The sequence below is a fragment of the Canis lupus genome, chromosome 20, assembly GCF_011100685.1.
Source record: "Canis lupus familiaris isolate Mischka breed German Shepherd chromosome 20, alternate assembly UU_Cfam_GSD_1.0, whole genome shotgun sequence".
In the NCBI taxonomy this organism is placed as follows: domain Eukaryota; kingdom Metazoa; phylum Chordata; class Mammalia; order Carnivora; family Canidae; genus Canis; species Canis lupus.
Window position 1 is genome coordinate 48,205,031 of NC_049241.1, and position 16,061 is coordinate 48,221,091.

At 38.9% G+C, this 16,061-nt stretch overlaps 1 protein-coding gene across 1 annotated transcript; it reads left to right on the top strand.

The window, feature by feature from the left end:
• Window positions 1-5,816: 5,816 nt before the first annotated feature.
• LOC111091419 (adhesion G protein-coupled receptor E2-like) lies at window positions 5,817-15,646 on the top strand. The gene is given in 6 exon segments (XM_038565376.1): window positions 5,817-5,829; window positions 6,231-6,353; window positions 8,189-8,267; window positions 13,080-13,305; window positions 13,582-13,823; window positions 15,418-15,646. Coding segments are annotated over 6 exon segments (912 nt in total).
• Window positions 15,647-16,061: the final 415 nt, after the last annotated feature.

Sequence of the window (16,061 nt, forward strand, 5' to 3'; positions counted from 1 at the left end):
GTGGGACTCGATCCCGGGCTTCCAGAATCATGCCATGGGCCGAAAGCAGGTGCCAAACCGCCGAGCCACCCAGGCTGCCCAAATGCATATATATTTAAAGTACACAATATAATGCCTTCATATATGTATACATTGTGAAATGATTACCACAATCAAGCTCATTAACATACCCATCACCTCACATAGTTCTTTCTTTGGTGAGAACAATCAAGATCTCCTCTCTGAGCAAATTTCTAGAATACAATGCAGTATTGTTGATTATACTTGCTATGCTGTACATTACATCACCAGGACTTACTCATCCTGAATTACTGAAACCTTATACCCTTTTATTAATATTTCTCCCCTTGCCCCTGCCTCCCGCACCTGCTAACCATTTATCTACTGTCTGGTTCTCAAAGATCAACATTTATAAATTCCACATGTAAGTGAGATCATGCACTATTTGTCTTTCCATGTCTGTTTTATTTCACTTAGCAGTTGTCCTCCAGGTTCATCCATCTTGTCACAAATGATAAATTTCCTTCATCTCTAAGGTTGCACAATATTCCATTATGTGTGTATACCCACATATATACACATATACCCACATTTTCTTCATCCATTTATCCATTGATGGACAAGTGGTTGTTTCCATATCTTGACTATTGTGAATAAATAAAAATGAGAGTACAGATATCTCTTTGAGATACTGACTTAATTTCCTGTGGATACATACTCAAAATTACATTGCTGTCATATGATAGCTATACATTTTTCAAATTTTCGTGCTATTTTCCATAAATGCTATACCAATTTATATTCCTTCCAACAGTGCACCAAGGGTCTTTTCTCCACATCCCTGCCAACATGTATTACCTTTTGTCTTTTTAAAAGTAGCCATCCGGGATCCCTGGGTGGTGCAGCGGTTTGGCGCCTGCCTTTGGCCCAGGGCACGATCCTGGAGACCCGGGATCGAGTCCCACATCGGGCTCCCGGTGCATGGAGCCTGCTTCTCCCTCTGCCTGTGTCTCTGCCTCTCTCTCTCTCTGTGACTATCATAAAAATAAAAAATAGAATAAAAAATAAAAGTAAAAAAAAAAATAATAAAATAAATAAATAAATAAAAGTAGCCATCCTAATAGGTGTGAGGTAATACCTCATTCTGTTTTAAATTTGCATTTCCCTAATGACAATGATGCTGGGCAACTTTTCATATATCAGCTGGCCTTTCAAATATCTTCTATATCTATGTCTATTCAGGTCCTTTGCTCATTTTTTAATTGAACTTATTATTATTATTATTATTATTATTACTTTGCTATTGAGTTCCATGAGTTCTTTATATAATTCAGTTATTAACCCCTTAACAGATACAGTTGACCTTGAACAACACAGGCTTAAGCTGCATGAATCCACTTATACATAGATTTTTTTCCATAAACATATGTCCAGTACTGTAAATATATTTTTTCTTCCTTATGATTTTCTCTTTTTTTAAGATTTTATTTATTTATTCATGACAGACACAGAGAGAGGCAAAGACATAGGCAGGGGGAGAAGTCAGCTCCCCGTGGGGAGCCCAATATGGGTCTCAATCCCAGGACCCCTGGATCATGCCCTGAACTGAAGGCAGATGCTCAACCACTGAGCCACCCAGGTGTCCCCCTTACGATGTTCTTAACAACATTTTCTTTTCTCTAGCTTACTTTATTGCAAGAATGTAGTAAAAAAATATAATTAACACATAAAATATGCATGTTAATGGTTTATGTTAACAGTAAGGTTTAGTCAACAGTAAGCTATTAGTCCTTAAGTTTCGGGAGAGTCAAGTTTTGGAATCAACGCCCCTAACCCCTACTTTGTTCAGGGGTCAATTGTACATGGTTTGCAAATATTTTTCCCATTCTATAGGATGTCTTTTCACATTCTGATGTCTTCTTTTGTAGTATGGGAGCTTTTTGGTTTAGTGTAGTCCCACTTGTTTATTTCAACTCTGTTGCTGCGTTTAGGTGTCATACCCAAAAAAATCTTTAACATTAACTCATGTCAAGGAGCTTTATTCCTGCTTTCCTCTAGGAATTTTACAGTTTCACGTCTTACTGTACATCTTTTCTCCATTGAGTATTGTTGGCTCCCTTGTTAAATATTATTTGACCATATACTTGGGTTTCTTTCTGGGCTCTTTATTCTGTTCCATTGGTCTGTTGTCTGTTTTTATGCCAGTACCATACTGTTTTGATGACTACAGCATTATAGCATAGCTTGAAATCAGGGAGTGTGATACCTCCGCTTTTGTTCTTTTTTTTTCTCAGGGCTTCTCTGGCTATTCAGGGTCTTTTGTGGTTCCATATAAGTTTTAGGAATGTTTTTTCTGGTTCTGGAAAAGATGCCATTGGGATCGTGATAAGGATTGCTTTGACTCTATAGATGTCTTCTGCCAGTATTGACATTTTAACAATATTAATTCATCCAATCCATGAACACAGGATACCTTTCCATTTTTATGTATCTTCTTTTATTTCTTTCATCAATGTCAGGTAATGCATAAATCTTTCATCAAGTTAAATTTTAATTTTAAATTCATCTCCCAGATATTCCATTGTTTTATGCTATTGTAAAAGTAATCAATTTCTTTACTTCCTTTTCAGAAATTTTACTATTGATGTATAGAATTGCTACTGATTTTTGTATGTTAATTTTGTATCCTGTAACTTTCCTGAATTTGTTGATTAGATCTAACAGGTTGGGTCTAGGATTTTCAATATATAAATTATCCCATCTGCAAATAGAGACAATTTTACTTCTTCTTTTCCAGTTCTGATACCTTTTATTTCTTTTTCTTGCCTTATTGCTCTAGCTAGGATTTCCAGTACTATGTTGAATAGGAGTTATGAAAGTGGACAACCTTATCTTATTCTTGATCTTAGAGGAAAACCTTTCATCACTGAGTATATTAGCTGTGGAATTGTTATATGTCATATATGGCCTTCATTATATTAGGATATGTTCCTTCTATCTCCAATTTGTTGAGTTTTTATTGTCAATGGATGTTGAATTTTGTCAAATCCTTTTTCTGTGCCTATTGAAATTATCAAATGATTCTTTTCTTTCTTTTTTTTTTTTTTTTTTTTTTTTTTTTTTTTTTTTTTTTTTTTTTTTTTTTTTTTTTTTTTTTTTTAAAAATTTTTTTTATTTATTTATGATAGTCACAGAGAGAGAAAGAGAGGCAGAGACATAGGCAGAGGGAGAAGCAGGCTCCATGCACCGGGAGCCCGATGTGGGATTCGATCCCAGGTCTCCAGGATCGCGCCCTGGGCCAAAGGCAGGCGCCAAACCGCTGCGCCACCCAGGGATCCCCGATTCTTTTCTTTCATTTTATTAGTGTAATATGACATTGATTTGTGAATGTTGAACCAATCTTTTTAAATTTTTATTTATTTATTTATTTATTTATTTATTTATTTATTTATTTGAGAGAGAGAGCATGAGGGGAGGAAGAAGCAGAAAGGGAGGGGGAGGGAAGGAGAAACAAATCTCAAGCAGACTCCACATTGAGCGCAGTCCCAATGTAGGACTTAATATCATGATCCTGAAATCATGATCTGAGCTGAAACCAAGAGTCAGATGCTTAACCAACTGAACCACTCAGATGCCCCTAATGTTGAATCACTCTTGCATCTCAGGAAAAAAATGCTACCTGAATTTATGAATAATCCTTTTAAATGAGCCACTGAATTTGGTTTGCCAGTATTTTATTGAGGATATTTACATTCATCAGGAATATTGGCCTACAAGAAATATTTTAACAATCAAATATATAGTTGTATAATTTGTTGATGAAAAAGATTTAAAACGTTTAAGTAATTTATGTTTTAAGATTTTATTTATTCAAGAGAGACACAGAAAGAGAGAGAGGCAGAGACACAGGCAGAGGGAGAAGCAGACTCCATGCAGGGAGCCCGTCATGGGACTAGATCCCCGGTCTCCAGGATCAGACCTTGGGCTGAAGGCGGTGCTAAACTGCTGAGCCACCAGGGCTGCCCACTTCTAAGTAATTTAAATGGAATATCAAAACCAGGTCTATTTATCTTGCGATTATAATATGGGAACAACTGAATAATATTAAGAAACTTCAAAAAAAAGCAAAAATTAATAAAAATAGCCTACTGTTGATGAAATAGTGGATATAACTAATATTGGCATGATTAACTGCCTTTCACAAAAGAGAATATGAAGAATGTTGTTTGTTAGGTATTTCCAGGAGACAATGTAATGTGAATGCTCCCAAAATCCTGGTAAGAATAAGTATTTCCAACTTAAAAAAATCTTAAGGGGTATATGTGCCTGAAATCATAAACTAGTCATTATAAATTCATTAGCTTTCCCACCTAAACACATTCTTGTTTGGCTGGAATCACTAGAGTGAAATCAATGGAGAAAATTAAGAATGAAGAAGAATAACATATATGGCTCAGATACCAGGATGTAGTAGTACTCAGTGAATGTTAGCTAGGCAGTGGTCTTATTCAACAATACTGAACTGCATCATTGGCCAGGGACCAGCAGATTTACTCATTTAGAAAGACCCTCTAGATTCACCATCACTCACTCTTTCATCATTGGAAATTAAGAATCATCAATCAGCACAGAGATTGGTGGTGAAAAGAATAGTAATGCCAAGCAAGGAATGAAAAGCAGAACAGAGAGATTTGGTAAGTTCAAATTAGTGGGGGAAGGGGAAGAAAGCATTCAGGCTTGCTATTTGCCAAGTCAGTTCTTCTAGGGAACATAGTTGCTTCAACAGGAAATATTATTGACCCACAGCTCAAGATTGAATTCTCCCACAGCTAAGGCTTCATGATTCTGTACATAAGGGGCAGGTATTTTGCATTTTATTCAGATAGGTAGAATTGTGAGAATCTTCAATTAAAACCATTTTAGTATTCTCTGTGACTTGCAGCAATGTTTTTCCTCTGCTTGATTCACAGCTTGCTCTTGCACTATTTTCCAAAAGGATAAGAACCAAAAGAGGACATTTTTTCAATTCTAATAAGCTTTCAAAGAAGGAAGTGGTTTGAATTTGCACCAAGGGAAAATATGGGGTTTATTTTGGGGTTTCTCAATTTATGATCTATATATTTTTGTTATTATTACCTACAAATATTTTTGTTCTTAGGATAAATCCTGTGAAATAATATGGTGCCTAGAATTTGCCTCCAGCTTATCCAGTGGGGCAGGAACTGAGTAGAGGTGTAGAAGAATTGAAAGTGACCATGAACAAAAAAAAAAAAAAAGTGACCATGAGTTTATTATTATTGCAGCAGGGTGATTAATACACACTTCAGTTGACTGTTTTCTACTTTTTACTATGTTTGGAATTTTCTATTAAACTGAAAACAATCTAAAGTAAAGATCAAATTGCACAAAGTCACAGAGCCAGTGAGTTGAAGAACTAAAATTTAAGTTCCGTTGCATTCAGCTCCAAGACCATGGTGTAATCTCAGGTCAGCCTGGAAATAAAAATGGATTTAAGCCACGTCAAAAGAAGAAAGATCCTGACTGTAAAGAACTAGTATTTGTATTGAATAAAGACAGGCAGATCTGAAAATTTCTCCATAAAATGTATCTTGTAAAATGGATGGGAATAGATGTTCTAATATGTGTGCCTATTACTTTCCATTTGTATAGATTTTTGTTCCAATACCAAAAGCCTACTGTTATCAATTCCCCCAGGAGACCTCCAGAAGATAAAAGGGAGAACATGTGCCCCCCTAGGTCCTGTGGGGAAGTCTAAGAGTCTGTTCAGAAGGAAACACTGGGATGATCTAGAAGCCATGGGGCCATGGGGTACAGGTGCCTTAACCAAGTTGTAGTACCTATTTCTGGGGTTGGTTTGGATTTCATTCCTCAGCTATATTTACTTCCTCTCCCTGTTCTAGAGCTCTGTGTCCCACTAATATGACTGGAAGCTATTGCCCACAAGAATGGAGGCTTATATGTGTAACAAATCCCACCCATCACCTGAAGCTGAGGAAAGGGACTTTACACTAGCAAGGGCCTTTCCTTGGGAGTAGTCTTCTTGGCTTTGAGAACTTAGACCCTGCTTCTCAATCTTCCAGTTCATTACCAAGGACAAGTCCTTATATGAAGACGAGCATCACATCTTTCTCCTCCTTCCATCTCCTTGTTCCCAACTGACAGTTGGCATCTTCTGAGGGCCCTCAAACCCATATATTCATTCCCCACAGCTCCCTGTGCTTGGTGCCAATGGAATGCCTACTGTACCAGTGCCACCTCCTACCACTATGATCCTGGATTCACTTCTCTGTCTGGAGAGGTCATCTTCACCACCCCCTTGGAGGTCTGTACAGGTAGAGTCTCTACTGAGAGACAGTAGAAAGGGTCATCATAGAGGCATCTCTTGGGTGTATTCAGACTCCTCAGCCCTTGAAGCAAGACTAAGTTCTTTGCCAAGGGCAGGAGAGAGAAGCCAAGAGATAGGCAATCATGTCTCAAGGTCAAGCAGTATAGTGTTGAAAGTTTAGAATTTGGAGCAGGACTACCTGAATTCCAGCTCTTGTACTGACCAGCTGTGCAAATCCAAGCAAATTGTTTCATCTCCCAGTGCCTCAGTTTTCTTATCTGTAAATCGGAGACAATGATAATATCCACCTGCTTACTTATTATGTGCTTTAAATCAATGAATACATATAAACAATCCATAGAAACGGAAAGCAAATTGGTGGTTGCCACATGCTGGGGAGGGATGAATGGGGAGTGACTACTTAATTGAGTAAGGGTTTTTCTTTTTTTTTTAATTAAGTTTTTAATTTTAATTCCAGTATAATTAATATACAGTATTATATTAGTTATATTAGTTTCAGGAGTGGTGTAGTGATTCAAAAATTCTCAGTGATTCACAATTATTCAGTGCTCATTATGAGAACTGTACTCTTAATCCCCTTTCACCAAAGGGGGTTTTCTTTTGGAGTGATAAAAATGTTCTGGAACTAGAGACAGTTAGTGCTTCCACAACATTGTGAATGTAATCAATCCCGGTGAATTGTTCACTTTAAAACAGTTGATTTTGTTATGTGAATGCTACCTCAATAAAAAAAATACATAAATGATAAATTAATATATGCAAAACATTTAGAACAGCGCCTTGCACCTGATAAGAAACCAATACATTTTGCTGTTGTTGTTATTGTTGTTGGCTATTAATTGGTCAAAGATGGAGGCAGCATGTTGAAGGAGGTGTTTAGGGAGGGCAGTGCAACCATGAGAGATTTGGAATGTTCTACCAACCCTAGTACTCACTTTCTGGGAACTCCCTATAAGCTATAATCTCAGTTCCTCCATCCAAAAATACCCACATGTAATCTCATGCCAGGATGGCCATTAGCCATTTGTAAAATACTATTTCTGAAATTAAAATTAAACTACCCAACAACCAAATGGGTGGATATTGTTATTATCCGATTTATAGAGAAGATAACTGAGACATTGAGAGGTGGTTTTCTCACACTCATACAGCTGGTCATACAGCTGGAATTCAGAAAGGGATAATTTAAAGTCCACAAATCTCTCAAACGCTGTCCTTGAAGAAGTTCCGATCAGCCCCTTGATAAAGTCGAGTTGGTGCCATATTGTAGATAAGGAAACTGAGCTCAGAGAGGGAAATCCCTTCGTCCAAAGTCACACAACTAGGAAGTAGAAGAATCTGGACCCATGGTTCAAACTGTAGCAATCTGATGTCTGTCTGGGTGGTCATGAGTTGGATAAAATATAAAATACTTCTATGGAATATCTAGAGGCATTAAAATCATTTATTATTTTGATGTGGAATAGTAGTCATAAAATATTCTAAAATCCCAGGAGAATTTGTATATGCCAAAAGCTGTGAATTTTTTTTTAAGCTATGGTCTGATGCCATGGGAAATTGATGAAAAAGTAGTAGAATTATTTTCATAATTGGTAACACTGGGTGACAGGTATATGTGGATTTATTATACTGTTCTCCATTATTTAAAAAAAATTGTTGCAATCTCAGTGGTAGGGTCTTTATGTGTGCATTTTCTGATTTCCTAGTTTTGTTCAATAAACACATTATTTTGTTTGGAAAGAAAATGTAAGGGGTAAAATCATTTGAGATTTTACCTACCAGAATTTTGGACATTCCTAGCAGTTCTGACTTGTGTTCTAGGTATCAACGAGTGTGGCCCACCTCTACATGTCTTATGGAAGCCTTGCACATTGTCACAATGTGGAGGAGGGTCACTACTGTGAGTGTGCCTCTGGGCAAAAGCTCCTTTCAGACAGCACCAAATTTTAAAAAGAGAACACTTTTCAAGGTAAGTAGCTTCCCATGACTCACATTTCTCCCACTCCCAGAACCAACCTCATCCTGTCAATTTTGACAATTGTCTTAGAACCGTTATCATTTAGGTCTGAGAGTCCAGGAGAGAGTACCTTGGGTCTATCAGAGGCTCATTCTTCCTATTTCTCATTCTTGTTCAGACTTACAGTGCCATGTTAAGGTATATCTAGAAGATTCTTTATTGCAACATTGTATGCAATAGTTAAAGATTGGAAACAGATGACTTCTATTAATGGAGAAGAGTCTGACATATTATGGTACTGCCATACAATGATAAGCTTCAGAGCCTTTTTATCAACTTGTTTTTCCCTTTGATGAACAGTTCTATGAGTTTTTTCAAAGATTTTTCTAAGTCAACTCTGTACCCAACAAGGGGCTCGAACTCACAATCCCAAGATCAAGAGTCACATGTTCTTCTGACTGAGCCAGAAGGGGCCCCAAAGAGGTCTATGAATTTTAACACATGTACATATTTGGACTACCAACACTACATTCAGGATCTAGACCAATTAGTTCCATTATCCTGAAACATTTCTTCCTTCTGTTCCCTTACAGTCACTCCACCCCTCTATCCTACAAACCCAAACCTACAGATGTTTTTTCCACTTGTAGCATTGTCTTTTGAAAATGTCATACAGATGAAATAATACAATATGCAGCCTTTTGAGTTATATTCTTTCCACTCAGTGTAGCATTTTTGAGGTTCATTCATATTGTTTGTGTATCAATAGTTTATTCCTTTCTTTACTCCACTTTTCCTTTTTCTTAAAAGATTTTATTTATTCATGAGAGACACAGAAAGAGAGAGAGGCAGAGATGCAGGTAGAGGGAGAAGCAGGCTCCATGCAAGGAGCCCGACATGGGATTTGATCCCTGATCTCCAGGATCACACTCCGGGCCAAAGGTGGCGCTAAACCTCAGAGCCACCCGGGCTGCCCCTCTTTTTTTTTTTTTTAATAATATATTTATTTGGGATCCCTGGGTGGCGCAGCGGTTTGGCCCAGGGCGCGATCCTGGAGATCCGGGATCGAATCCCACATCCGGCTCCCGGTGCATGGAGCCTGCTTCTCCCTCTGCGTCTCTCTCTCTCTCTCTCTCTCTCTCTCTCTGTGACTATCATAAATAAATAAAAATTTAAAAAATTATAAAAAATTAATAATAATATATTTATTTTTCATTGGTGATCAATTTGCCAACATACAGAATAACACCCAGTGCTCATCCCGTCAAGTGCCCCCCTCAGTGCCCGTCACCCATTCACCCCCACCCCCCGCCCTCCTCCCCTTCCACCACCCTTAGTTCGTTTCCCAGAGTTAGGAGTCTCTATGTTCTGTCTCCCTTTCTGATATTTACTACCCATTTCTTCTCCCTTCCCTTATATTCCCTTTCACTATTATTTATATTCCCCAAATGAATGAGAACATATAATGTTTGTCCTTCATCATTTGACTCATTTCACTCAGCATAATACCCTCCGGTTCCATCCATGTTGGAGCAAATGGTGGGTATTTGTCATTTCTAATGGCTAATATTCCATTGTATACATAAACCACATCTTCTTTATCCATTCATCTTTCGATGGAACAAATTATTTTAAGATTTGTGTGGAATCAGAAAAGACCCCGAATAGCCAGGGGAATTTTAAAAAAGAAAACCATATCTGGGGGCATCACAATGCCAGATTTCAGGTTGTACTACAAAGCTGTGGTCATCAAGACAGTGTGGTACTCGCACAAAAAGAGAGACATAGATCAATGGAACAGAATAGAGAACCCAGAAGTGGGCCCTCAACTTTATGGTCAACTAATATTCAATAAAGTAGGAAAGACTATCCACTGGAAGAAATACAGTCTCTTCAATAAATGGTGCTGGGAAAATTGGGCATCCACATGCAGAATAATGAAACTAGACCACTCTCTTTCACCATACACAAAGATAAATTTTTTTAATTTAAATTCAGTTAGTCAACATCAACATTCATCTAGTAAACATACTTAGGTTCAGATGTAGTGTTCAATAATTTATCAGTAGTGTATAGCACCCAGTGCTCTTCACATCACATGCCCTCCTTAAACCCCCATTTTTGAAATTTTTATTTTCCAGAAAGAAATATGGATACAGTTAGCTTGGATTTATAATGACCGTTTTCTTCTCCTATTTATCTGGATCCTGGGTTTGGCTGATAATACAGTTGCATAAAATTACTTTCCCTGTGTGGGCTGCATAATTCTAATCTGTTGTTGGATCTACAAGTCATATTAGTCCAGAGATTTTTTACAAAAGTGGGCATAGTAATTCTCAATTTGGGCTCTCTGGTAGAATCACACTGTATTTAAAAAAAATACAGATGCCTAAGCCCTCCCTACCTAAGATGTACTGAACCATGCCTAGACATGTGGTTCAGATATTTATATTTCTTCAAAGTTCCAATGGTAATTTTGATGACTAGCTCATTCCTTTTTATTGCTAAGTAATATTCCTTTGTACAGCTCTACCGGAGTTGGCTTGTCCATTCACCTATCGGGGGACATTTGGATTGTTTACAGTTTAGGATGATTAATAATAGAGTTAAAAGACATATCCCTTGATGAGTTACATTGGAATGCTTTCCAACTTGTTTTAAACAGAAAAGCATGTTGTGGGGTGGTACCTATGCCAATGGCATAGGTGGTATATTATGCCAATGGCTTTTCTTCTCCCTTATCTTTCTTTTTCATTAATCTCAAGCATATTTCCATAAGTGTATTTTAATTTTAAAACTTTTCAAGTAGTAGTCCAAAAAGTAAATCCTACTTCTTAGTAGTATTCAGGCAATAATTTCGTCATAGGCATGATTTGGTTGTCTACCACTGCTCTGGGCTCTATGATAGGCACTGTGACTCCAACACTAAATAAGCATAGCCTCTGTCTTCTGGAGCTTTTACTCCAGTGGGCAGACAGACCTATAGACAAATGCAATATAAATCAAGGGTTTGTGAAAAATTATAGTCACTCTTCACAAACCATACACTTCATGGGTAAACAAGGTATTTCTCACCACTGTACCCCAGTGCCTAGCACATAGAAGGAACTCTGGAAATATGCATAAGTGAATAACTGGAAAATAGCTCCATTATCACAGTAATCAGCACCATGAAAAATCAGAGGGTGACAAAACATGAGAGACTCCTAATTCTAGGAAATGAACAAGGGGAAGTGGAAGGGGAGGAGGGCGAGGGGATGGGGTGACTGGGTGACAGGCACTTGATGGGATGAGCACTGGGTGTTATACTATATGTTGGCATATCGAACTCCAATAAAAAAATATACAAAAAAAACAAACAAACAAGGATTTTCTTTAAAACTTGATAAGTACTAGGATTTGTAATGAATCATTAGCAATAGAGAAAAATGAGAGGGAAGCAGGGGAGACAGATAATTGCATGTGCTTTTGTGATCCGTGTTATTTTTCCCAGCCCAAGAATATTATTTTTTAGCTGACCTGGTACAAATCCTCATGAAGGTGATCTCACCTGAGTAGGACTGAAGCATCATTTCCAGGAGAGCAACATGTAAAACTAATGAACATAGTGATCCACAAATTTCAGCATCAAAATACAATCCTAGTATATTAAAGTCTTGATATCTTGAAGGAGGATTATCCTGTCACACAGGTACTGCTGAATTAATATGAGCTCTACTTCTCTTCTAGATATCAGACCGTCAGGTAATTCATTTTTTAAAAAATGAATTCTATGGGTTCAATATATTTGCAATAAAAATCAGGTTATAAGTGTACATACACTTCATGAGTTTTCCCAATTGTAAAGACCCTGTACTACAACACCCACTGAGCTATAGAACCATTCCATCACCTCAGAAAGACCCTCGGTGTCCTCTCCGTGTTCCCATCCCTAGTCCCAAGAAACCACAGACCTCATTTTATTGTTACAGTTTCCTTTTGACTGTCCCAGAGTCATTCAGTAAAGTAGAATTATTCTCTTTTGTGCCTGGCTTCTTTTGCTCAACATTCTATGAGAGTCTCCGATATTACCATGTTACCATGTAACAATAGTTCACTCCTTTTCATTGCTGTATGGCATTCCAATATACACTATTCCACAAGTTGTTTATCTGTCCTCCAGTTAATGGGCATTTGCATTGCTTGCAGTTTGGGCTATTATGAATAAAGCTGATATGAACAATCTTAAACATTGCTTTTGTGGACACTTGTTCTCATTTCTCTTGGGTAAATGCCCAGAAATGGAATTGCTGAGTCATATGGCAAGTGTATGCTTAGCATTAGTGTATGTTTACTTTATTAAAAAAAAAAACTCCCAAACTCCACTCCAAAATAGTAGTTATCTTTTATATTCTCAAACAGCAGTATATGAGAGTTCCAATTGCTCCATTTTGCTGGTATTTGGTACTATCAATGTTTTAAGTTTTCCCATTCTAGTCTGTGCTTTTTTATTTTTTTATTTTTTTATTGGAGTTCAATTTGTCAACATATAGCATATCACCCAGTGCTCATCCCGTCAAGTGCCCCTCTCAGTGCCCGTCACCCAGTTGCCCCAACCCCCCACCCACCTCCCTTTCCACTACCCCTTATTCATTTCCCAGAGTTAGGAGTCTCTCATGTTCTGTCCCCCTCACTGATATTTTCACTTATTTTCTTTCCTTTCCCCTTTATTCCTTTTCACTATTTTTTATATTCCCCAAATGAATGCTTTTAAAGGTGTGACTGTGATCCCCTCTTTGATGAGTCTCAGAAGGAGGGTCCTGTGCTGACTGTAATCACCTACCTGGAGCTGGGCCTCTCTCTGCTGTGTCTCCTCCTGGCAGCCCTCACCTTCCTGCTGTGCAAAGCCATCCATACCACCAGCACATCCTTCCACCTGCAGCTTTCAATCTGCCTGTACCTGGCTCACCTGCTCTTCCTCATGGCCATCAACCAGACTGAAATCTACTGACACTGTTACAGAGGTACCCCTGCCCTGCAACAGGGAATGCTCAGTTTATGGACCTGTGCTGCATTGGTACCTTAATAAAATGGCCTTGGGTTCTGAGGGGGTTGGAGGGGTAAGTAGCCTATTCCACATTGACTAATGAACTAGAAGACAAATCCTCCCCTGACAACTCGACCATATACATGAGCATTCTTTCCAATGGCAAGGTATGGAATAGGTCCTGGGACCACCCTCCTCTCTGACAATCCCTCCTGGTGACCCTTTCTCCTCCCCTAGGTGTTGTGTGCCATCATCACAGGTGCCTTACACTATCTCTACCTGGCCTCCTTCACCTGGATGCTGCTGGAGGATCTGTACTTCTTCCTCACTGCATGCAATCTGAAGGTGGTCAACTACTCCAGTGTGAATAGGCTCATGAAGAAACTCATGTTCCCTGTGGACTATGGAGTCCTAGCCATAATCGTGGCCACTTCTGCTGCATCCAGGCCTCACCTTTATGGAACACCCACCCGGTAAATGCAAATTCCCACTGTCCTTTTCTCCAGCATGACCATAGCCATCATGGAACCAATAGTAATTTAATTTCACCAGATCATGATAGACAGAGAAGAGTCTGTGACCACTCCAAAAGCATCTACCTGGTGGAAAATTGTGTTAATTAAAGAGACTGTTTTTATTTAAGTCTCTAAGATTTAATTATTTTTTTATTTTTTTTATTTTCATCCCTATTTATTTATTCTTTTTCAATTTTTTATTTATTTTTTTAATTTTTTTATTATTTTTTTATTGGTGTTCAATTTACTAACATACAGAATAACACCCAGTGCCCGTCACCCATTCACTCCCACCCCCCGCCCTCCTCCCCTTCTACCACCCCTAGTTCGTTTCCCAGAGTTAGCAGTCTTTACGTTCTGTCTCCCTTTCTGATATTTCCCACACATTTCTTCTCCCTTCCCTTATTTTCCCTTTCACTATTATTTATATTCCCCAAATGAATGAGAACATATAATGTTTGTCCTTCTCCGACTGACTTACTTCACTCAGCATAATACCCTCCAGTTCCATCCACGTTGAAGCAAATGGTGGGTATTTGTCATTTCTAATAGCTGAGTAATATTCCATTGTATACATAAACCACATCTTCTTTATCCATTCATCTTTCGTTGGACACCGAGGCTCCTTCCACAGTTTGGCTATCGTGGCCATTGCTGCTAGAAACATCGGGGTGCAGGTGTCCCGGCGTTTCATTGCATTTGTATCTTTGGGGTAAATCCCCAACAGTGCAATTGCTGGGTCGTAGGGCAGGTATATTTTTAACTGTTTGAGGAACCTCCACACAGTTTTCCAGAGTGGCTTGGAGTTCAATTTGCCAACATTTAGCATAGCACCCAGTGCTCATCCTGCCATCATTTTTTTTTATAACGCATTCAGGAAATCACATAGCAGTTTCCAGAACCACTGCACTCCATCATGCCCACACCTTCGTGCATGCTCTGCCCTCTGCCTTCCCCTTACCTTGCACTCAGTGAACTCAGCTTCATCATCCACATATCACATCATCTGAGAGTTTGGAAATGCCCTCTGCTCTCCTCAACTTTTCACAGAGTCAGTGGCCTCTATTCTAGGCAAAGCATGTCCTGGCTCATTCATGGAGAGGGTGAGGACAAGAACAGCCCTAGATTGGACCTGAGCAGAAGTAACTCACTTTGCAAATGGTGTAAGTGATCATTTGTTTTTGGGTTTCCACTAGACTTTAAGGCCTATAAAAACAGAAGTCTTATCTTTGTTGTTTTGAATCCCCTGGCCCCAGCCTAGAGCCAGCTGCACAGAACATTCTGGGTAATGTTGGTCGAATAAAATTGGGGGTCTTCATGAAACATCATGAGCTTTTTGAAACTCACATTCTGGAGTGTCATCATAATCCTCAGTCCTAGTCAAAATGCCATCCTGGATCCAAATAGTGTTTCTTTTTGGGGAATTATTGACAATAAAGATCAAAGTCAATCACAACTCAGTCAGAAACATCCATGCAATAGATATGAAACCAGCTCTGGTTGTGTTGCTCTTTGTGCAGGCATCATGAGCCTCCTTTCTCTTCCTACCCAGGATGCTGACATTTAAAGCCACAGCTCAGCTCCTCATCTTGGGCTGCACGTGGTGCCTGGGCATCCTGCAAGTGGGTCCAGCTGCCCAAATCACGACTTACCTGTTCACCATCATCAACAGCCTGCAGGGTGTCTTCATTTCCCTCGTGTACTGCCTCCTCAGCCATCAAGTATCACTGCCCAGCTCTCACCTGGGACTCGTCCCCTCCTCAGTCCCCTCAGTGAGCTGACCCAAGAGTGATTTGCCTCGGCAGGTCCAAGAACAATACAAGAAATAGTTCAAGGGTGTCAGGAAAACCAAAACCAAATCTGAGAAGTACACTTTTTCAAGTGGGACCACATCTGATGCCTCCAAACACAGCGTGGTAAGATTTTGCAGTGTTCCCAAAGCACTTCACTAACCAATCCCCTTGAGAAGTTCATGCCTACCTCACTAGACAACCTGGATGTATAGTGGGCAATGCTTTTGGATGGCTCACACTTGATTTACCCCTGGACTCATTTGAAGGCACTTCTCTGTCTTGAAAGGAGGTCTTCCTGGACTTACACTCTATGCTCATATTGACCCTTGCACATGATTGTTCTCTTTTCCCACAATTGTACAGAACCCACTTCGTGTGACATGTTTCATATGGTTTTTAATTG